At 36.0% G+C, this 25,508-nt stretch overlaps 2 protein-coding genes across 4 annotated transcripts in view; one reads left to right on the forward strand and one right to left on the reverse strand.

The window, feature by feature from the left end:
* SLC25A12 (solute carrier family 25 member 12) overlaps positions 1-25,508 on the forward strand; it is a 206,049-nt gene that overhangs the window by 48,865 nt on the left and 131,676 nt on the right. The window lies entirely within an intron of this gene.
* The window catches only part of HAT1 (histone acetyltransferase 1), a 58,868-nt gene that overhangs the window by 28,895 nt on the left and 4,465 nt on the right, over positions 1-25,508 (reverse strand). For all 3 annotated transcript variants that reach the window (XM_060621651.1, XM_078451149.1, XM_078451150.1), the window contains exons 3-4: positions 12,745-12,820; positions 8,345-8,465 (exon numbers count right to left, since the gene is read on the reverse strand). In XM_060621651.1, coding sequence (XP_060477634.1) covers positions 8,345-8,465; positions 12,745-12,820 — 197 coding nt within the window. The remainder of the gene's footprint in view (positions 1-8,344; positions 8,466-12,744; positions 12,821-25,508) is intronic.

Here is a 25,508-nt window from a genome sequence, read left to right on the forward strand (position 1 = left end):
TATTTGATGAAGTCTTACAATAAAGTATTACTGCTTCTCACCAGGCAATAAAACTTAATGAATTGGTCTCAACTTAACAAAACCTTATCCCTCAATACAGTCCCTAAAAGCCTGACATTACATTCAACAAAATGAGCTTGCATTCTATTCAAACTTTTTCTTGAACAATGAGGCCAGGTTTTTACTTAATGGAGTTTGCCGTGAGTTCAGCTGTAATGTTTGTATTGTATCTATTTCCACAAGGACTGACACAAGAACACTTTGTGTTAACTTACTAAGCAGCTCTTTCATACCGTTTACATGCATGATGGGTATTAGTTCTAAACCAAGACCCTTGCTACTTAGCATTCAAAACAGGGAAATTAAGATGCTTAGGACAAAATACACTACAAAAGGCTAATACAACATGCTACTAATTCCTGTCCTTTCAACCATCTTTTAACTAAGTAGAAGCAATGCACCTGCAGATGAATAGCACTTTATTATCATTCAGTTACAATTTAGGATAGAGAACCAAGGATGGAGTTTATCACAAACAAGTTTTATTATTTTAATGCTCTGCTACCACCAACATTTATACATAACTTGTTTATAGCTATAAAAAAAGAAGAGCTATTATTTAAAACATAGCTCTTCAATACTATGCCCAACAGCTTATTTGTAATGCGTACATCAGTCCTTGCAGTTCATTCACCTTCAAGATCAAATAAACTGCATTTGATATTTTTTGTTTAAAGTGCCATCTAATGTGAAGAAACCATCTTAAACATATTTTATAGAATATGTACAACCTCAATAAGTACAAGAGGAAACTGTAATAATAAGGAATAGTTTTAAGCAGTCTGATGTATGGCAATTAAAATCCAAAGTAGTGACAGGTAAAGTAGTATAATTTTAGTCCAAGTTAAAAAAAGTCAAGAAATATTACTTTTAAATAAAAAGGTTTATAACCTATCAGTTTAAAAGAAAACACTTCAAAGCATTTATAGTATAATTATAAATTTTAAAAACATTCCCTATATCCTGTCTTCTTAACAAGGCATTGCAAAGTATGATCGAATAACTTCACATATCTTGCATCAAACGTAGAAACTAAGTTTCAAGTAGCAGTTCTGGTGGAAGACAGAGAAACCCAAAGGTTTGAGCTCAATAAAGCTGAAAGAGAGTTAATGTTTAACGTTCAGCCTTCAAGGGATACCTATTTACCATAATAAGTATCTTCAAATAAATACTTGGCTCTGGGCAAGTTCATAACATTTAAGAACTTTTACAGAAGAATAAAAGAGTAAGTTTAAAAACAAGGAATCTATTACATATAATAGGTTAGAAAAAACATGTATCAGATATATTACAAAAAATACATCGCATAAAACCAAATGGCTCTTATCTACTAAATATACTGTTTTAAGGAAAATATCCCATAACCACCCTGTCTTAGAAATCTGTACTCTTTACTAATTTAGTTGAGTTAAATATTCATTTTTCATATTGGATTACTGGCCAGATAATAAAAATCGTCATTAAAGAAAAACCCATCCCATCATTTAAAATTTTTTTAAATATTTTTATTTGTTTGTTTATTTTAGTAGGCTCTACACCCAACATGAGGCTTGAAATCACAACCCCTGGATCAAGAGTTGCACGCTACAGTGACTGAGCTAGCCAGGCACCCCATCTCATCTTTTTTAAATTCCATGTAGAATCAAAGCTTAACTGAAACCTTTTAGTTCCAATGCTTGCCGCTAAAAGCTTAGATTCTATTTCTGAAGATCACTAAAAAATTCCCTACTTTCAAGAATATTATTTTAAACTGCAATTAAAATGTACTTATAGATAAGAAATTAAGCATTCATGAATAGATCAAGAATCCAGAATACAACCTGATATATTAATAAAGACATCCCTTACAAATGTTTTCCAAACATTTAGCAATATCTTTTTAAAAAGGAAAGTATAGGGGCGCCTGGGTGGCGCAGTCGGTTAAGCGTCCGACTTCAGCCAGGTCACGATCTCGTGGTCTGTGAGTTCGAGCCCCGCGTCAGGCTCTGGGCTGATGGCTCGGAGCCTGGAGCCTGTTTCCGATTCTGTGTCTCCCTCTCTCTCTGCCCCTCCCCCGTTCATGCTCTGTCTCTCTCTGTCCCAAAAATAAATAAAAAACGTTGAAAAAAAAATTAAAAAAAAAAATATAAAATAAAAAGGAAAGTATAGGGGGGTGCCTAGGTGGCTCAGTCAGTTGAGCGTCTGACTGTGGCTCAGGTCATGATCTCACAGTTCGTGGGTTTGAGCCCCATGTCAGGCTCTGTGCTGACACCTCAGAGCCTGGAGCCTGCTTTGGATTCTGTGTCTCCTTCTCTCTCTGCCCCTCCCCTGCTCATGCTCTGTCTCTCAAAAATAAATAAATATTAAAAAAAATTTTTTTAAATAAATAAGTATAAAGGAAGTATAAAGGTAACTATTATACTATTTAGTTTTTAGGTAAGTCATGATGAAATGTTTTAGATTGCATTATCTCACATTATGATTTCAACTTCCAATGTTCTATACCTTGATATATATGCGATTTTCCCAGAAAGCAATTTTTGCTTTTCCTCATCACTGCATAAAGCAATGTGCCTGAGAATAACTGGTAGTCTGCTATGATATAAATATATTTACACCTTATTTGTATTTATACACATTTGAAAACCAAATGACGTTGTTAGTATCTTATCCTAAACAGCATTATTTGTGTAAATTTGTCTATGGTGAGTTATTTTTGAAATAATGATTTTAAAAAGGCCTGTTAAGTAGGTGCTCCTTTACTTGGCTAAAGTGGCAGACTTAATAACATTGACTAGAATTCTAAGATTACCTAAGATCTACTACAAACTACAAGCCAAAAAATTTCCGTATCTGCTTAATTTGCTCAATCTTACACTACCCGACAACATGTCTGGAAATCTGAGCGTTGTTAGAGAAGTTAACAGTGTGAACTTTTTCACTACTGGAAAAACAAAAGTGGTATCCTGTTGATTTATACTGCATTAGTATTTTGCTACCTAAGCTCATATATAAAATTCTAAGATAGAAATCTCAATATATAATTTGAAAGCTTTTTATATTTTATAAAAAGCATTACACACTAAGAACACTGTCAAAATTATCAAAAAGAGTATAGTGAAGTATTAGTCTACCAAAGATTATTTTTTCATTTCCTCAAGATTAAATTTTTAGAAGTGCACAAGGATTTTCTTTAAGATGCTAAAGAATCCAGAAAATTTTAAATATTTGCTCTCATCTACTCTCAAATTCAATCCATATTAGTGGAAGACAAGGATAAAACAGATGATTGAAATTCACAGATAATACAAACTGTACCCAAATATTTCAACTTTCTCTACTAAACCTTTTCCCAGAAATGCTAACAATTAGCAAGACTGAGCAATCTTAGTTACACTCCCTTGCACTAAAAAGCAATGAAATTACCTCAGAAAAAGCGGGAGACTCTGAAAAGTGTAAGACCTTGATGAAAGAAACTGAAGACAACACAAATAAATGGAAAGATATATTGTGTTCATGTTTGTACTACTCAAAGCAATCTATAATTAATGCACCCTCCATCAAAATACCAACCACATTTTTCACAGAACTAGAACAAAGAATCCTAAAATTTGTATGGACCCACAAAAGACCCTGCACAGCCAAAGCAATCCTGAGAAAGAACAACAAAGCTGGAGGTATCATGCTCCCTGATTTCACACTAGACTACAAAGCTATAGTAATTAAAACAGTATGGTATTGGCACAAAAACAGACAGATCAATGGAATAGAATAGAAAGCCTAACAATAAACCCATGCATATATGGTCAATTAATCAATGAGACAAGAATAAACAATGGGAAAAGACAGTCTCTCCAATAAATGGCATTGGGAAAACTGGACAGCTGCATGCAGAAAAATGAAACTGGACCCACTATCTTACACCATATACAAAAATAAATTCAAAATGGATTAAAGACTTGAATGTAAGACTTGATGCCATAAAACTCCTTTAAGAAAACATAGGCAATAAACTCTTTAACATTGTTCTTAGCAAGTTTTTCAGACTAGTCTCCTCAGGCAAGGGCAACAAAAGCTAAAGTAAACAAGTGGGATCACATCATACTAAAAAGTGGAGAAAAGGGAACCCTCATAACTGTTGGTGGAAATGTAACTGGTGCAGCCACGATGGAAAACGGTATGAAGGTTCCTCAAAAAATTAAAAACAGAACTACTATACAATCCAGAATTCCACTTCTGGATATTTATCGGAAGAAGATGAAAACACAAATTCAAAGAGACACATGCACCCCTGTATTCACTGCAGCGTTATTTACAATAGCCAAAATGTGAAGCACTGTAAGTATCCATTGATAGATGAGTAGATAAAGATAGGATATATACAAATACACATACAATGGAATATTACTCAGTCATAAAGAAATGAAATCTTGCCATTTGCAACGACATGGATGGACCTACAGAGTATTATGTTAAGGGAAATCTAAAAAACAAAGCATACGAACAAAACTCTTTGTTTACCGACTGTTCCTCCTAGCTACAATACAAGCTCCATGAGAGGAATGATTTTGTTTTGTTGCCACTATAGCATCAAGAATATAGAGGCATAGTGATATCTCAATACAAACTAAGAAGAGGAAAGCCCATCCCCCCAACATTCACTATCCATTCTTTTTTTATAAGGGGAAAAAAGTCTTTGCTTGAACATGTAATTTATACAAATCATCTTCGATCATGAAGCAAATAATCCTACAAAAAGACACCATAAAAGATTGATTCCTTACTCCTAACACAGCACTTCTAAATGGAAAAACCTGGTTTTCAAGAATGGAACAATTAGAAGTCAATGCAAATACACAGCTATTTCACTGCAAATAGTATTTGAAAGATTTACCAATAACTAAGTCAATAGTTCCTTTGGAAGAAATCAATCCAGTATTATCAGCTGGAACTTTAAAAAAAAAAAACACCACCACCAAAATCTTCAAATGACAGTATATTTTGTACTACAAAAGGAAACTACTACCTGCATTTTTAATAAGAGTATCTAGCTGGGCCTGAGAATTTAACAATCTAATAAGAAACATATGATCAGGGAAAAACTTCACTTTAATAAATAAGTCTATATTACACGCTAGTTTATACAGCATTGCGTGAATTTGGGAAAGTCCTTTACAATGAAACAAAATTTTAAAAATTAAACAATAAAAAGAACCAAATCAACCAGTCCCAAGTCATGGAGAGGTTTTAGCCAACAAAAGATGGGGCATGAGATTGGCAAAAGATTTAAGTCAGAAGTTTAAAGTCCATTTAAAACCTTGAAAAAGTTGGTTTTGGGGCCCCTGGGTGGCGCAGTCGGTTAAGCGTCCGACTTCAGCCAGGTCACGATCTCGCGGTCCATGAGTTCAAGCCCTGCGTCAGGCTCTGGGCTGATGGCTCGGAGCCTGGAGCCTGTTTCCGATTCTGTGTCTCCCTCTCTCTCTGCCCCTCCCCCGTTCATGCTCTGTCTCTCTCTGTCCCAAAAATAAATAAAAAACGTTGAAAAAAAAATTTTTTTTTTAAAAGAAAGAAAGAAAGAAAGAAAGAAAGAAAAAGTTGGTTTAATTGCTAATCTGCCCCTCGCCCAGTGGCACTCTGTCTCTCTCAAAAATAAACATTAAAAAAACCTTTTTTTAAAAAATAAGAATGCAACTTGCAATTTTGTAAATGTGATTCAGCGACAAAAATGGCATTTCATTTAAAAAACTCAACTCTGTGAAATAATTCTTTAATTTTTTTTAATGTTTATTTTTGAGAGAGAGAGAGAGAGAGAGAGAGAGAGAGAGAGACAGAGTGCAAGCAGGGGAGGAGCAGAGAGAGAGGGAGACACAGAATCCAAAGCAGGCTCCAGGCTCCGAGCTGTCAGCACAGAGCCCAACGAGGGGCTCAAACTCACGAACCGCAAGATCATGACCTGAGCGGAGGAAGTCGGACGCTTAACCCACTGAGCCACCCAGGCACTGGCACCCTTCTGTGAAGTAATTCTTAATGAAAAGTTTCAATGCCTTGAAGGAAGATAGTTGGGGGGGATGGGTTAAACAGGTGATGGGGATCAAGGAGTACACATGTAATGAGCCCTGGGTGACAACGTATGGAAGTGCTGAGTCACTATACTGTGACTTTATACACCTAAAACTAGTATTACACTGCATGGTAACTGGAATTTAAACAAAACTTTAAAGAAAAAAAAAATTGCAGTGTGTTTAAATAGGAATGCGCAGAAACAGAACAACTCTAAAACACATAATTTTCTTTTTAAAGTTTATTTATTTATTTAAAGAGAGAGAGCCTGCACACAAGCCAGGAAGGGGCAGAGAAGAGAGACAGAATCCTAAGTAGGCTCCACCTCACCTGAGCAGAGATCAGGAATTTGACACTTAACTGACTGAGCCACCAAGATGTCTGAAAACATACAGCTTTCTTAAGGTCCCTCAGGGATTCATGTCCATCCTAAACATGCAAAATACACTCATCCCATCCCAACACTGCCAAAAGTTTCAACCATTCCATCATCAACTCAAGTCCAAAATGTCATTATCTAATCAGGTATGAGTGAGACTCTGGATAGGATACTTCATGAGGCAAAATTCCTTTCCACCTGTGATACTGTGAAACTAGAAAGCAAGTTATTGCTTCTAAAATACAGTAGTGGGACAGGCACAGGATAAGTTAAGGAGTTTCCCATTCCAAAAGGAAGAAAATGGTAGAAAGAAAGGTGTCACTGGTACCAGGCAATTTCAAAATCCAGAAGGTCAAATTCCATTAGGTTTCAAGACTTGGGGATACTGTGGCCTGCAGTTCTACCCTCTGGGTCTTACTCCTTTTTCTCAAAGGGAAGTACACGTTTGCAGCTGAGTAGTGTTATCAGCTTGTTTCCTACCTATAGAATTTAGAAAATTCATTTGCCTTTCCTCATCCTGTTAGTCCACACTGGCAGTGTTTCTGCTGATATAACACTCTCAAAACCCTTCTAGGTCACCTGTGTATGCCATAAGGGTTCATGCCATTAGACAAGATGGTCCTACAAAGGACTTGATCTCTACTCAATCTCTATTCCTGGCTTTTGCTGAGATTACTGAGGAGATACAAGAGTCACATGCCTAATCTCTTCAGCAAGAGTAAAAAGTTATCTAGCCACGCTTTCAGCTTTTTCTCCACAGCACGCTTTCCTAACAATGAATCTCCTAATTTCCGTGTCTTCTGCAACCTGGATAGGCTAAGAGTCTCCCAAATCATCAAGTCGTGGATCTTTTATGCTTTATGGTTCTTCTCACAATCTCTCCCTTTCCTCCCACATTTATAATAAGCCGCAAGAAACCAGGCCACAACTTCAACCCTTTGCTTGGAAATCTCCTCAGCTAAATATCCAAGTTCACTGCTTATAAATTCTTTCTATATAAATGTAGGACACAATTCAGCTAGGCTTTCTGGCACTATATAACAAATATCTATCTCCTTTCCTTCGTTTTCTAATATCATGTTCCTCCTTCCCTTCTGACTCCTCGACAGAGGCACCTTCAACATTCCTATTTCTACCAATATACTGTTTGTGATGGTACATTATTCTCTATGATGATATTGGCTTTCTCTCTCATGCTTCTAACTTTGTTCTGAGCCCTCACCAGCAATGCCTTTAATGTCCATATTTCTACCAACAGTCTTTTCAAGGGAGTCCATGCTTTTTCTATCACGTACCTCAAAATTCTTCCAGTTTCTACCCATTACCTATTTCCAAAGACATTTCTAGAGTTTTAGTTATTTGTTGCAGTAGCACCCCACTTCCTGGTATGAAAATCTGTATTAGTTTCCTGCGGCTGCCATAACAAACGACCACAAACTTGGAGGCTTAAAACAACAGAAACTTATTCTTTCACAGCCTTGAGGCAAAGTCTAAAAACCGTATCACTGAGCTAAACTCAGGTGTCAACAGGGCCACACTCCCTCCAGAGGCTCCAGCGGAGAATCTGTTCCTTGCTTCTTCTAATTCTAGTGGCCAGAATTGTATTTGGTAAACAAAATACAACTATGATCATAAGAGTGAACATTTTTATAGAGAAGGACCACTCAGGAAATAGATCAGGCTAAGGATCATCAAACGTTAACTGCCATGATAGGCAGGCAATCACATCCATAACTAAAGATTGAATATGTGGTTTCAAACCTACTATATAACAGATTCTCTCCTCCCTGAAACCTTTAAATTTTAAAACCTGCTTTATACTCAAATGGAAAGCAGAGTTAAAGATAAATTCATTTTTGTTCTTACCTCTACACAGTCAAAGTTCTCATCAACTTTAGACGCATATTCAACACGGAACATTGTTGACAGGCTACCAGCAATATAGTATAACAGGATCTTCAGACCCTTGTAACCAAAAGCAGTTTCACTGAAAAGGAAAAAAATATCAATAATCTGAGACCCCAGAAAGAATCTTGCAAAGTCATTACCAAGTATTAACCATCCATATAAACAAGTTTAACTTTATGGGTAGTTTCAAGATTTTAAACGACACCCGTTTTAAAAAGAAACAAGTATTTGTAATGAAACTGTGTCTCAGCTTTCCTCATTTATAAAATGAGAGGGGCACCTGGGTGGCTTAGTAGGCGAAGCATACAACTCTTGATCTCAGGGTTATAAGTTCGAGCCCACACTGGGTGCAGAGATTACATAAAAATAAAATCTTTAAAAAAAAATAAGAGAAAATAACAGCACCTACCTTCGGGAAGTTGTTTGGGCTGAATGAGGAAGTTAATACCTGTAAACTGCTTATAATGTTGACTAACACATTATACAAGTAGTAATAAGTGTCAGATGTTACTGCTACTGTTGCAGCTGCTGCTATTATTACTAGTACCAGAGAGCATTTCAAATCAGACACAAGTGGTATTAAACTGGTACCTGGCTAGGCAAGCAGCTAACATGTAGCTTTGGCCCAGTCTTGCCTCCATTTTACCACCTGCTTCTATCATCAAGCTACCAGAGCTGCTGAGAGTAGTGAAAGCACCTAATTACACCCCTGTATGAACTCAGAAAGCAGATCTGGGGCTGCTATTTTTCCAATCCTGCTCCCTGAAATCCATCTACGCCTTGATATTCTCTAAAAAGAGTCTTCCAAAATGTGAATCTAAAATATTCAGAATAGGTAAAGCTACAGAGACAGAAAGTAGATTAATGATTGCCTAGGGCTGAGGAGAGTAATGGGGAAAAAGAGCATGACTGCTAAGTGGTTATGGGAATTTGGGTAGGAATGACAAAAATATTCTAAAACTGATTGTGAAGATGACTACACAACACTCATTATGCTAAAAATCATTGAGCTGTATACTTTAAATACAGGGGCGCCTGGGTGGCTCAAGTTCAGTTAAGCGTCCGACTTCAGCTCAGGTTACGATCTGTTTGTGAGTTCGGGCCCCACGTCAGGCTCTAAGCTGACTGTTCGGAGCCTGGAGCCTGGAGCCTACTTCGGATTCTGTGTCTCCCTCTCTTTCTGTCCCTCCCTGGTTGTGCTTTCTCAAAATGAATAAACATTAAAAAATTTTTTAAAAAGTAGATCAACTATATAGTAAATTGTATCTCAATAAAGCTTTTCTTTTTTTAAGTGAATTCTGAAGAAGAGTACCTGGAAGAAGCAGTGCCATTTCCAGATTTCTGTCTAGACTACCAAAATAAAATATTAGCAGTGTCCATTCCAGGACTCTGAAAGTTATGTTTATAAAAAGGAATGGCAATGATAGTAGTATCAAGGTCATACCTGAACCATAAGACATGGTCATCATAATTATCTGTCATCTGTCTAACTTAGGAGTATGCAAGCATTTTTAATGACATGCAAAACAGAATGAATGTACAGAATACCATTAAGAAGCATCATCTGTAGACTAGATCCTATGCACCAAAGGAAGAGATTTTAAATAGCAGTAACAGGAAGAGAATAAATAGCTCCTTAAAAATAGAAATCCAAAAAGAAAACATTCCTCTTTTTATAATAAAATAAAACCTATTTGAAATACAAAAGACTCAAATTTTGGCATGAATCAATACATAATAAAATACAATTATTACTACTTAATAGCACATAAAATGCCTAATCTGATACATTAATAATTAAAACTTCTGAGAAAATTTGTCAATGAAGAGAAATCTGTCAATTTCAAAACACATGCGGGGCACCTGGGTGGCTCAGTTGGTTAAGCATCTGACTCAATTTCAGCACAGGTCATGATCTCACCATTCGTGAGTTTGAGCCCTGCATCAGGCTCTGCACTGGCAGTGCAGAACCTGTTTGGGATTCTCTCTCCCTCTCTCTCTGCTCCTCTTTTACTAGCGTGCTCTCTCTCTCTTAAGATAAGTATACTTTCAAAACAAAAACCACATTAAATAAATATGTGAACAATGCTGAAATAACACATAGGTAAAACAGCCATGAAGGGAAATATTTTAAATGTCAACTATATCAAAACACGCTTTCTTCCTACAACAAACCAGGGTTCCTTAGGAAAATGGCTGACTCCAGAAACACTGGAAAAAGTATACGATGAATCTGAAACATCTTACCATATCAGAAAGTAAAGTGTCCCCAAAATGATGATGATATATCAAAAGGATTCAAAAGCCCATTTGAAATGGGGTAATTTGAGTGTCACAATAACAGTAATGGATTATAACTCATTGGATTAAAAAAGAAGAATCCTTGAGTCTCTTCTGATATACACAAAGAAATACTTAAGGGGAAAAAAAGAGCTCTTCCTTACAGAATGCCAACTAATAAATGTAGAAGTTATGACAAAGTTAGAGAATCACTATTCTATAATCACAGTAAAATACCAATTCAGGCAAGAATCATCAATGGATTTAAAACTACTGGGTGAAAAAGACTGATAGGGAACAGTATATTTTCAGTCTCAGAGTATCTCCCCACAGATTACATAATAAAGGAAAAAACCTTACAGTGGAGAAAGATGACAGGCACCTCTAAACTAAGTTAACAAGTTATGGAACATACTGACATCATGAGCTTTCTGATTGTGACAGACTAAGGACACACACAACTTCTGCTAAGGTACTACAAAAATGCACAATATCTGAATAATCATGAAGAAAAATCAAACTAATCCAAAATTAAAGTTTATAAAACTAGCCTAGGGGCGCCTGGGTGGCTCAGATGGTTAAGCGGCCGACCTCAGCTCAGGTCATGATCTTGCGGTCCGTGAGTTTGAGCCCCGCGTCGGGCTCTGTGCTGACAGCTCAGAGCCTGGAGCCTGTTTCAGATTCTGCGTCTCCCTCTCTCTGACCCTCCCCCGTTCATGCTCTGTCTCTCTGTCTCAAAAATAAATAAACGTTAAAAAAAATTAAAAAAAAAAAAAAAAACTAGCCTATAACCCACAAAAATGTGATATCATGAAAAACAAAAAGACTGAGGAACTGTTTCAGATTAAAGGAGCCTAAACTAAATGCAATATATGACTCTGGATTGGATCCAGAATGAAGAAAATTGTTAAAAAGAATTACTGGAAACCAATTGGCAAAATTTGGAATGTGGATGATATATTAGAAAATAGTATTACAGCAATGTTAAATTTCCCGAGTTTTGATAATTCTATGGTTACCATCCTTGCTTTTAGGAAATACATTGTAAAGAATTTAGGAGTAAGGGATCAAGATACATCTGCAACCAACCCTCAAATGGTTCGACAACATACCAATAGATCTATATAGCAGTGAACGATTAAAGCAAATATAACTAAATGGTAACTGGGGAATCTAGATTTTAAAGGATATAAGAGTACTATTCTTATAATTTTCTGCAAATGTGAAGTTTTTTTCAAAATCAAAAGTTAAAAAAAATGGTAACTGGCTATTCTAATAATGTAATGAAGCTATAAGAAATTAAGGAATTGTGCTGAATATCCTAGGATATATCTTTAACATTGCTTTCAAAAATAAATTTCTCTGTAAATAAATAAACTGCTTACTCATCATCGAAGAACAACTTGAGCTTTCCAGCTTTAGGAGAGTATATTTTGTACTAAAAGCAATATAGCACAGCAAGAGGAAGAAAAAAGTAGTAGTTACAAATATGGGCTTCACAGTCAGACTGCCTGAATCTAAACTTTGGCCAGTCAGATGTCCTTAAGCAACTACCCAATTCCACCAATGTACAGTGTAATGACTAGTAATACCATCGCTAAAACAGCTGTGAGAATTAAATGAGAGAATGCCTCTAAAGTACTCTATGATAAGTATTATATAGTAAACTGGTGTCTCAATGTCAAAAATGCCATTCTAATGTATATTTTATTTTTATTTTTATTTTTATTTTTTTTTTTCAACGTTTTTTATTTATTTTTGGGACAGAGAGAGACAGAGCATGAACGGGGGAGGGGCAGAGAGAGAGGGAGACACAGAATCGGAAACAGGCTCCAGGCTCCGAGCCATCAGCCCAGAGCCTGACGCGGGGCTCGAACTCACGGACCGCGAGATCGTGACCTGGCTGAAGTCGGACGCTTAACCGACTGCGCCACCCAGGCGCCCCTAATGTATATTTTAAATAAATTACATAAAAAACAACAAAGAAAATAAAGTCTGATTTCTAGATCTTAAAAAAAAAAAGTGTTGGGTTTTTTTTGGCCATACTAATTTGGCAAACATCTTACTATGTTACTTACTCATCCCCAAAGAGTTGGTGGGTATATTCAGGAAAGAAAGTTCTAATGTCATTCTCAAGATCTTCAGGAAAACGAACTGTTTAAAAGAATAAAAAATATAGAGATATTAAAGATACTAAATTAAAGATATTAAAGGTGACAGGTATTTCCATTTCAAGAATTTCACTATAACTAGGGTACAGCCAACATTTTTCTTATGTAAAATGTAACTTCTCCATTATATGATTTACATCAGATTCTCATGAGACAAATGAACAATGAATAATATTGCTTTGAGTGCTTTAGCATCAAAACCCTACTGATTCTAAGAATTAGAAAACTAGGTATGAGAGGCATCTGATTTAGTTTTTATTTTTCTATATGTTTATATACAATGAAAAGAGTAAAAGAAAATAAAACCAAAAAGATACTTGCAGCTAAGAAAAGCTACAGCATCAATGAAAGAAAAACAAAAACAACAACAAAACCTATGGAAAACATTCTGAGGACAAGAATAATCTGAGTTTTGAAGAGGCCTTTATCATCACATCATTCTTTATCAGTGCAAGATGATATTTATGTTGTTACTAGGTTTTAGAGGGGTTTTTTGCTATTAAAAGTAATACTGCAATGACATCCTCATACACACACCTTGCTGTACAAGTACACACAGGATAAATTCCTGGCAGTAGAAGTGCTGAGTAAAAGTACTGAATTATTTTTGTAAATACTGCTTAACTGTTCTCTAAAAATACTTTAACAGCATGTATATGTATATATGTATATGTACATACATATGTATATATGTATACGTGTATGTATATGGATATATACATATATACACACATGCACACACACCCACCTACCAGCAGCTACTTAGATTCCTTTGCTTCCCACATTCTTGACAATATTCTGGACCCTCAACTTTAATTTCTACCGATTTAAGATGGAAAAGGGTACTCTGTTATTTTATTTGCATTTATTGTGACTTCTGATATTACTGGACATTTTCCCAATATAATTTATCTTATGTATAATTTATCTTACCCCACCATCTTTAAATTGAAGAATGAAAAGTTGTAGATGAAAAATTTCTAACATTGTCCTCCTACAACAGATCATTCACAGGATGCCAAAGTATCATCCAGCAGATTAATGATTTACAAAAGAAAAGATAGCTTTTCACATAGACATCTGGCAGTCACCACCTTTTCAAGACCAACATTGTATGTCTGCTGATTAAATGCAATATAAAATATACATTTTCCTACCAAAAATGTTTATGCCAGATCTAATCCAGCTTTAAACCTTCCAATTTACAAGAAATATGGAGGACAGAGTAACAGGTGAACTACTACTAAAAGAAAACAGACAAATCAAGAATGTAGATTTGTCTAATAATTCTATACAATGACTTTACTCTCCCAAATAAATCAATGGCAGAGGGGCAAAAAGTTCCATGTTGAGGGGAGGGATTGTTCTGGATTAAAAGAAATTAAAGAAACTTTACAGCCAACCATAATGCACGATCCTTGACTGAATTCTGGTTTAAATAATTAAAAAAAAAAAAAAAAAAGCTATTGAAGACTTTCAAGGACAACCAAGGAAACCAGAAAATTACATGATATCAAAAAATTACCATTAATTTTTATAGGTGTAATAATGGAATTATGGTTATATATGTAAATATTCATATATTAGAACATGTGCTATGAGGGAACTGTCATGATATTTAGAAATCTATTTTCAAAGAAATCAGCAAATGTACATACTACAGCAAATACAACGGGGTGCCTGGGTTGCTCAGTAGGTTGAGTGTCCGACTCTTGATTTCAGCTCAGGTCATGACCCCAGAGATGTGGGATCAAGCCTTATGCTGGGCTCTGTGCTGTGTGGAGCCTGCTTAAAATTCTCTCTCTGCCCCCCCCCCCCCAAATAAAATGAAATATAAAAAAATATTCTAAACCAAATATGACAAAATTTTAATTGCTGAATTCAGGTATTAGATATATAAGTAAGTTATGTTCTATTCTCTCAAGTTTTCTATGTGTTTACCAATTTTCATGATGAAAATTGAAATTAAAAAAAGCCTGGGCAAATACAGCAAAATGTTAAGATGTGGAAAAGCTGAGTGATGGGATCATGATATTCATTAGTTTGCTATGTATTTTTTGCATGTCTGTAATATTTCACAATAAAAAAATAAATAAATCCGGTATGTTTAGACTCATTAACCCCCCAAATTTCCCACCACTGCATCTCTAATATTTAAAAATGTTTAGAAGCCTCTAGAAATTATTAAAAATTAACTGCAAACTACTGCTTCTAATATATAGCACTTTGGTAGTGATGAAGAGACACAGACAAAAAGAAACATTATAAGTGTCAAAAACCTAGCTATGATAACTATTTCTATAGTTTGGATTGGCCTTCTTCAATGTTCCTGTCATCTAAACTACTAAGGTTTTACTATTTCGGCATGAAATGTAGTCCACAGGTAATAGGAACTAAAAGAAAGAGAAAGCAAAGTGATGAGTCTTTTAATTGAAATAAAACTCAAATACTTTAAGGCAAATATATAATTAAATATTTATTGCTTGGATCTGATTAGATTTGGGTGAAATAATCCAAGAGAGATTCTTTAAAACTAATGCTATATATAAAGGATTCTTTTAATATCTAATAGATGAAGTTTTTTAAATAATTTTTTTAATCTTTAAGTTTATTTGAGAGAGAGAGAAAGCATGAGTTGGTGGGGGGGGGGGAATCCCAAGCAATTTTACCACTACCTCTTTCTAGCTCACTCCTTGTGATACCTCAACTCTAACAATTCTTTAACCTCCAACCTCCACCAGTACTTACAATGTATTGATTAGAACACAATTTTCACTGTTCCTCCCCTTCTTTGTACCCTCACTTTCCAGTGTAGGATTCCATGGCCAATCAATATTATCACTCCCTCATAAACATCCTTAACTCCTTTGCTCCAATCTTTGTCATGCCAGTCTGCTAAATCCCCACTCTAGTTAAGTCTGACGGTATGCCCACTTTTTGCTACACCCTTGCAGCTTCATGTAGTTGACCTTGACTTTACATTCATGAGTACAAAACTTGGAAGTGGACCCTTAGTGCTACCTGACAATCATACTATAGTTGTCAAGGCTACTCACTCTTGTTTGACAAGATGACTACTTCCTCAAAACTCCAACATCTTCTAGAAACACATTCTCATCTGATAACCTTGCTTCTTGTTTCACTTAGGAAACAGAAGCATTCACAAAAGAACATGCACAACTGCCACTTCTACACCTAATTTATTGTAGCCATTCCCACGTCTTCCTTTTGTTAAACTGGCAGAGAAATTCTCCATGCTCCCATCTAAGACTAACCTCTACAATGATATTCTCAAGAATATTCTCTCGTATTTTCAAGATCACTCCACAAATACTCCTCATTCTTTTCCTGTACCATTCTCCCCTTCTCTGACAGATCACAGGCATCAGCATATAAACATGCTGTTATTTCTCCCATGCTTAAGTAACTCTTGTTGCAATACTCATATCTGAAAAAGCCGTCTTCAATATAAGACAAAATGAAGAGTTAAAGTGGGGACAGAGATAGAGACCCCTTTATTACCAGAGATAAAAAAGGAACTTTTTTTTTTTTTTTCTTTTTTTGAGACAGAGAGAGAATGTGTGTGAGCAGGGGAGGGGCAGTGGGAGAGGGAGAGAGAATCCCAAGCAGGCTCCATGCCCAGCACGGAGCCAGAAGCAGGACTCAATCCCACCACCATAAGATCATGACCTGAGCCAAAATCAAGAGCTGGATGCCTAAATGATGGAGCCACCCAAACACCCCAGGAAGGAACATTTTATAAATGCTTAAAGGGTTAATACATCAAGAAGGGTTAATGCATCATCTGTATGCACCTAATACCAAATCTTCAAAATATATGAAGCATTAACTATGCTTCAATTAAAAAAAGAAGAAGAAAAATACATGAAGCAAAACTAGACAACTGAAGAAACAGACAAATCCACAATTATAGCTGGAATTTTCAATAGTCCTCTCTCAACTGTTCTGACAGAATAAGTAGATAAAAATCAGCAAAAATATACAAGACTTGAATAACACCATTACACCAAGTGACATTTATAGAACCTTGTATAAAACTGCAGAATATAAATTATTTACATTCTCTGGGACCCTCCCCAAACACCTGGAACATTCACCAAAACAGACAATATGTGCTAGACTATAAAACAAATCTCAAATTTAAAAGGACTGAAATAATCTGACCTTCCTGGAATTAACAGAAATCAGTATAATAAGGTAGCTAGAAAAGCCCCAAGTATTTGCAAATTAAGCAACATTTTTTCTGTGTAGCCCACAGATCAAAGAAGAAATAATAACAGAACAATAATAAAAAACACAACATAACAGAATTGGTGGGATGCAAGTAAATCAGTATTCAGAGGTAAATTTATAATTTTAATGCTAGTATTACAGATAGAAAGTTTAAAACCAGTTATTTAAGCATTTACCTCGAGAAGGGAGTTTGTTTGTTTGTTTATTTGTTTGTCTAATTTATTTATTTTGAGAGAGAAAGAACATGAGCAAGGGAGGGGCAGAGAGAGATAGAATCCCAAGTAGGCTCCGCACTGTAGGCCAAAGCCTGTTGTGGGGCTCAAAATAAAAAATGGTGAGATCATGATCTGAGCTGAAATCAAGAGTCAGATGCTTAATACACTGAGCCACCCAGGCACCCCAAGAAGAGAGATTTCTTAGGAGCAAATGAAAGAATAATTAAGATTATAAAGATTAAGAGAAATAAGAAATAAACAGAAAAGCAATTTTTGAAAAGATCAGTAAGACTGATAAACTGATAGGCAGACTCATTAAGAAAAAAGAGAGAAAACACCTATTACCAGTATCCCAGAAAAGGGATTACAGATTCTACAATCCTTAAAAGGGTAACGGGGATATTATGAACAACAATCTGACAGGAAATTTAGGTAAAATGGACAATTTCCTTAAAAGACAAAAATTACCAAAACTGACACAAGAAGAAACACCAAATCAGAGTAGTACTAAATCTACTAATTAGATTTCTAGTGACAAACCTTCTGACAAAGAAAACTCAAGGCCCACAAAGCTTCACCGGCAAATTTTATTGAACATTTAAAGAAGAAATATCAGTCTTTTGCAAATTCTTTTTAGAAGATGGAGAACACTTGCCAACGCATTTTATAAGGCTGGCAAAACCCTCATACCAGAATCAAACTAAGACCTAGAAAAAAAGATTACATCTATAAATGAATGTGGGGAGAACTGCTGTCTTAATAATACTGAGGCCTTCAGGGTGCCTGGGTGGCTCAGTTGGTGAAGCATCTGACTCGGTTTTGGCTCAGGTCATGATCTCAGTTTGTGAGGTCGAACCCCGCACTGGACTCTGAGAGGACGGCATGGAGCCTTCTTGGGATTCTCTCTTGCTCTCTCTCTCTCTTTCTCTCCTGCTCTTTCCCTGCTCATGTGTGCATGCTCTCTTTTTCTCAAAATAAACTTTAAAAAATAATAATACTGAGCCCTTCAATCTATGAATTTTAAAAACTTACACCACCAAACATTCATGAGGATATGGAATAACCAGAATTCTAATATATTATCAGAGAATGTGAAAGTACTTGGGAAGTCAGTCTGGCAAGTATCTCATAAAGCTAAACATACAACCATCCTATGACCGAGTAAATCTACTGCTAGGAGTTTACCCTAAATAAAATCATGGGTCCACAAAAAGACTTATTACAAGAACATTCTTAGCAGAGTTATTTATAACAACCAAAAACTAGAAAAACCGAAATGTCCATTAACTGATGAATAGCGATATATCCAACAACAGAATAGTATTCAGCCATAAATAGGAATGAACCTTTGATATAGGCAACAATAAGATGTATCTCAAACACATGCTGATTGAACTAAGCCAGTCACAGAGTACACATGCATAACTACATTTATATAAAGTTCTAAAACAGGCAAAACTCTTTTTTTTTTTTTTTTAAATGAAAGGAATCAGAACAGTAATACTTTGCAGGAAGCAGGGACTGAAAGGGAAGGAACAAAGTTCTGTCCACTGAGAAGGCCACTCTCATTAATGTTAGAACAACACTAACAGCAATGAGTTTACCAGCTCACCTATTAGATCTTGGCTTCAAAATACCATTTTCCTCTTAAAAACAAAACAAAACAAAAAACCAGGGCTCCCTGGAGAAATGCCTGATTCCAGAGCTATGACAGACCTAACAGATGAGCCTGGAATATCTTGTTCTAAAAAATAATCAGAATGAAGTAATCAAATGAAGAGGACATGTAAAAAAGACATAGAAGCCAGCAGGAACTGGGCTCCCACTGGCCAAATCAGGGACAATATAGGCACCAAAATAAATGATAGTAACAGATTATAATCCACTAAATAAAAGAGGAACTAAATAAATGAAAGAACTGGAAGTTTAATGAAAAACTAACAAGTGCAATGAAATCTGCACATCACTTCTGTGATATTCCTACCAGAAAAATATAACCTTAAATAAACCTTGAGCAAATATCAGATAAACCCAAAGTGAGAGACATTCTACAACATAACTTATCTATAATCCTCAACTGGTCAAGGTCATGAAAGTCAAGAAAAGACTTACAACTGTTTCAGTCTGAAGGGGACAAAAGAAAACAAGGCAACCAAATGTAAGCCCTGGCCCTAATTAAACTGGATCCCTTTGCTATAAAGGGCATTTTAAGATAAGTGGAAAATTTAAGCAGAGTCTGAGAATTAGATGGTGATAATGTACTGATATTAATTTTCTAATTTTAATGACTATATTCTGGCCATGTATAATAATGTTCTTGTTTACAGTAAATATACATTAAAGAATATGTGGTGATGATGCATCAAGTCAGCAATTTATTCTCAAATAGTTCAGGGAGAAAAAGTCTTTGTACTTATACTTCCAACTTTTCTGTAAGTTTGCAATCGGTTCAAAACAAAATCAGTTCAATGGCTCAGCCGGTTGAACATCCAACTCGATTTTGGCTTAGGTCATGATCTCGCGGTTCATGAGAGCAGTCCCCCATCTGGCTCTGCACTGTTGGAGAGCCTGTTTGGGATTTTCTCTCTCTCTGTCCCTCCCCAGGTTATGCTCTCTCTCCGTCTCTTTTAAAATAAACTTTAAACAAAACAAAACAAAGGAATGTAGCCCACCAGACCTGCTGCATGTATCAACCCCCAAAACTGGGTTTTAAATTAAAACCCCCCAAAAGCAGCTATTTTGGGGGGAAACCTCAAACCTCACTGAATCATAACTTATCATGCATTTCATCGTGTATAAATTGTACAACACTTTTTAAAAAGCAAAAATAGGGGTGCCTGGGTGGCTCAGTCGGTCAAGTGTTTGACTTTGGCTCAGATCATGATCTCACCATTCATGAATTCCAGCCCCATGTTGGGCTCTGGACTGACAGCTTGAAGCCTGGAGCCCGCTTTGGATTGTGTGTCTCCCTCTCTCTCTGTCCCTCCCCTGCTTGCTCTCTGTCTCTGTCTCTCTCTTAAAAATAAACATTAAAAAAATTTTTTAATAAATAAAAAGCAAAAATAAAGTTCTCTAACTTTATCCTAGGTCTTTCTCTAGCTACCCATTTCTCAACTCTGCTGCTGAGAAAATCTCTTCGAATATGGAGTCTATACTCCACTTCTAATTTCTCTCCTTTTAATTTCTCTAAATCACTATAAAGTAGTAGATCCTATGACTTCTCTCATTAAAAAAAAAGTTATCAAATCACTAAATCCCAATAGTTCTTATGTTATGAGACTACCAGCAACATTTGACATAGTTGATTACCTCTTCCTCCTTCAAATACTTCAATCTTTTCGCTTCCAGATACTTCATTCTCCCAAGCTAGCCTTCTCAGTCACAATGGCTTCCTTAATATTCCTTGAACACATACAGCACATTCTGCACTTGCGATTCTGCTGTATGTTAACAATCTTCCTTGAGATATCTACATTGCTCAAATTCATTCCTTTTATTATATACTCAAATGTCACCTTAGTAGTTGGACCTGATCACCCTGTATTTTCTCCATAACACAAATCACAATTTTCCATGTATTTATGTCTGTTTCTCATAACCAGAATGTAAGCTCCATGAAAAGAGAAACTATTTGTATACTGCTCTATCTCCAGTGCAGTTTTTTATCCCCAGATAAATTTCTGCCACGTAAGTATAGCTAAATGAGTATTTCGCAAATGGAAGGCAGCTATGCTCACCACTATACGACCAACGCAGTATTGGACAAATGGTAAATGAACTTAAAATATAAACAATCTCAGGGGCGCCTGGGTGGCTCAGTCGGTTAAGCAGCCGACTTCAGCTCGGGTCATGATCTCACGGTTTGTGAGTTCGAGCCCCGCGTCGGGCTCTGTGCTGACAGCTCAGAGCCTGGAGCCTGTTTCAGATTCTGTGTCTCCCTCTCTCTCTGCCCCTCCCCCGTTCATGCTCTGTCTCTCTCTGTCTCAAAAATAAATAAATGTTAAAAAAAAATTTTTAAAAATATATAAACAATCTCAGTAGAACAATATATTGTATTTTAATAATAGGTTATATGGCTTTTTTGTAGAATTTAAAACAGAGCATACTGGAGAATGACGAGGTCAGGGAAAACAATATATATATTACATGAAAAAGTGCAAGGAAATAAGAGAAAAATAAGATAACAAAAGCACCAAACAATAAATATAAAGGAGATAAAATTATCAGGCAAAAAAAACTATGCAATCAAATTCAAGTATATACTCTATAAAAGACATACCTAAAAGGAATGACAAGTTAAAAATAAATGGAAGGGTCAGAAATGTATCATGCAAACTACAAAACCTGAAAATGCAATCTAACTTGTAAAAAAAAAAAAAAAATTGCTTTCAATGGCATAAGAAGATCTCTTCATGATTAAGGTGAATTCTTTCAAGCCTTTACCTTTAGGTAAATCTAATGTTTTTAAAACTGGTGAGGGTGGGAGTGGTAAAATAGGAAGGCCAAGAAAAGTAGTCACAAAAAATACAAAAGCTGATCTTCACCTCCTCTAAAAAGAAAGCACAATGGACAAAAACAGAGACCAATCTCATCTGTAAGTGGTGGTAAGATAAAAATATTTAAATATAAAATAGTCTTCATCAATTCATTAAAAAAACCTTCAAGATATTCATTTCAGAAATGCAAGGGTGGTTCAAAATACAAAGATATGATAATAAAATCTATTATATTAAATATTATGTAGTATTAACATTTGCATGTAACATAATATAATCAAATATTTCCATGGAAACCAAATGGCACTTGATAAATTCTAATATGGATGTTTAAATAAAAACTCTTTGCAAAACAAGACAAATTACTCTTCAAAGTAATAAGCAAGGATATTTAGTGAAGACACACTAGAACCATTCTCATTAAATTAAGGAACAGATGACTGTAATCATTTTTAAACACTGTTCTGAAAGTGCTTGCCAATGCAATCTGAAAAGAGAACAAAGAGGCATGTATATCAAAAACAAAGTGAATTTATGAAAATGACCAGATATGGTTATAAGCCTGAAAAACAATCAGCTGAAGCCACTCCCTAGAAAGTAAGAGAAGCCAGTAAAATTATCAGGTTTTAAAATATACTGAAAGGGGCACCTGGGTGTCTCAGTAGGTTAACTGTCCGACTTTGGTTCAGGTTATGATCTCACAGTCCGTGGGTTTAAGCCCCGCCTCAAACTCGGTGCCAAAAGCTCAGAACCTGGAGCCTGCTTTGGATTCTGTGTCTCCCTCTCTCTCTGCCCCTCTCCCCACTCACACTCTGTCTCTCTCAAAAATAAAACATAAAAAAAAAAAATGTTTTAAATATATTGGGAAAAAAACCGTAACAGGGGCACCTGGGTGGCTCAGTCGGTTAAGTGTCCAACTCCTGATTTCAGCTCAGGTCACGATCTCACGGTTTGTGAGTTCAAGCCCTGCGCCTGGCTCTGCAGTAACAGTATGGAGCCTGCTTGGGATTCTCTCTCTTCCCCTCTCTCTGCCCCTCCCTCACTCATGCTTTCCCTCTCAAAATAAATAAAACAGAATAGAAGAGAATAAAATAAAATAAAATAAAATGAAGAAAATATATCCAAAAAATCCAAAAAGACAACCCAATTAAAAAATAGGCAAAGGATTTGAATAGACACTTCTACAAAGAAGATATACAAATGGCAAATAAGCACATGAAAAGATACTCAACATCCTTAGTCATTAGAACAGTGCAAATCAAAATCACAGTAAGATATCATTTTACATCTATTAGGATGGCTATAATAATATAAGGAAAAAAAAGAAAATAACAAGCACTGACGATGTGGTGAAATTGGAACCCTTGTACATTGCTGGTAGGACTGTAAAATGGTTCAGCTACTATGTAAAATAACTAAGCAGTTCCTCAAAAAGTTCAACATAGAATTGACATATCTCAGTAATTCTATTCGTAGCTATAAACTCAAAAGAATTGAAAACAGGGAGTCAAACAGACACCCATAGCCTGACGTCCATAGTACCATTATTCACAATAGCCAAAAAGGTAGAAAAGATCAAGATGGGGCAGCCTTCACGGCTCAGTCAGGTACATATCCGACTCTTGATTTTGACTCAGGTCACGATCTCATGCTTTATGAGTTCAACCCTCACATCGGGCTCCGCACCAACGAACGCTGCAGAGCCTGCTCAGAATTCTCCTATCTCTTACTCTCAAAATAAATAAACAAACTTTGAAAAAAAAAAAAGACCCAAATGTCCATGAACAAATGAATAAACAAAATGTGGCATATATACACAATAGAATATTATTCAGCCATGAACAGGACTGGAGTCCTGATATATGCTACAACATGAAATATCTGCTAAGTGAAATAAATTGAAAACATTATGCTAAGTGAAATAAGCCACACACAAAAGGACAAATACTGCTGTGACACCACTTAAACAAAATATCTAGAACAGATAAATTCATAGAAACAGAAAATAGATTAGAGGTTACCAAGGGCTGGAGGGGAAAAGTGAATGGGGATTTACTGTTTTTTTTTTTTAATTTTTTTTTAATGTTTATTTACTTTTGAGAGAGAGAGAGAGAGACAGACAGAGAGGAAGGGCCAGAGAGAGAGGGAGACACAGAATCTGAAACAGGCTCCAGGCTCTGGGCTGTCAGCACAGAGCCCGATGCGGGGCTTGAACTCACGAACCGCGAGATCATGACCTGAGCCGAAGTCAGACGCTTAACCGACTGAGCCACCCAGACACCCTGCAGATTTACTGTTTAACAGCCACAAAGTTTCTGTTTGGGGTGATGAAAAAATTTTGGAAAAAGCACTAATGGTCACATAATATTATGAATACAATTAATGCTACTTAACTGTACACATAAAAATGGTTAAAAAGAAACATAGAAAAAAAAGATTCACTCTTTCTACAATAACCTATCCCAAAGCTCTAAACCTCTGTGGAAAAAAAAGTGTGCCTGTCAATCCCTCACACACCAAGTGAACAAGAGCTTCTTCTATGAGAGGAAGAATCTCAGGATAAACCTTAGTGGAATTATGGGTATGCAGTCAAGAGTTAAAGTTATCCCATGTGTCTAGCAGAATGCCTGTCACATAGATTTCAATAACCATTTGTCCAGACAAGGTGGAAGGGGAGGGAACTGGGACAGGAGAGCTGAAAAAAAAGAGGGAGAAAGGAAGGTTGGCTTGAGGTTACAAGTTATTACTATAACTGTAAGGAATTAGAATGACCAAATAACACAGTTTTAATTCTGTCATGTATGTGTAGAACTTGAGTTACCTAACTTGGATTTTGAAGTGGGGAAATAAATATATATTAAAAATTGTTTTCCACAGTTTTCTCACACACTACTAATAAAGACAGAACATATAGTGGAAGAGAAAATCTCATTTGTAATAGCAATAACATGAATGAAATACCTAGGAATAAACCTAATAAGAGATGTTTACCATCTAAAATTTAAAACTCTTTAAAAAGATGGACATTTAAAAAAGACCCAAATAAGTAGAAAAATATTCCTTTTTTTTTTTTTTTTACATTTTTTTAACTTTTTTTTTTTTTTTAAAGTTTATTTTTGAGAGACAGAGAGAGACAGAACACAAGCAGGGGAGGGACAGAGAGAGAGGGAGACATAGGATCTGAAGTAGGCTCCAGGCTCTGAGCTTTCCGCATAGAACCCAACGTGGGGCTCAAACTCTCCGACCTCAAGATCATAACCTGAGCCGAAGTTGGACACTTAATTGACTGAGCCTCCCAGGTACCCCTAGTGTTTATTTCTGGGGGAGAGACAAAGAGAAAGAGAGAGGGTGCATATGGGGGAGCGGCAAAGAAAGGGGGACTAAGGATCCCAAGCAGGCTCTGAAAGCAATGAGGCTTGAACTCACAAACTGTGAGATCATGACCTGAGCTGAAGTCAGATGCTTAACCAATTGAGTAACCCAGGCATCCAGAAAAATATTCTTGCTTACTATTAAAAAGAAAAGACTCAACAATGTAAGGATGTTGACTCTCCCTAAGTTAAACTTAATTTAACAGGATCTCAAGTAAAAAAAAACAACAAAAAACAATCAAAAATCTTTTTGGAACTTGATAAAATGTTCATCTAGAAGAACAAACAGAATTAGAGAAAACTTAGGAAAACTCTTAAAGAATAACAAGTGGGGG

Source organism: Panthera onca, chromosome C1 (genome assembly GCF_046562875.1).
Source record: "Panthera onca isolate mPanOnc1 chromosome C1, mPanOnc1 haplotype 2, whole genome shotgun sequence".
In the NCBI taxonomy this organism is placed as follows: domain Eukaryota; kingdom Metazoa; phylum Chordata; class Mammalia; order Carnivora; family Felidae; genus Panthera; species Panthera onca.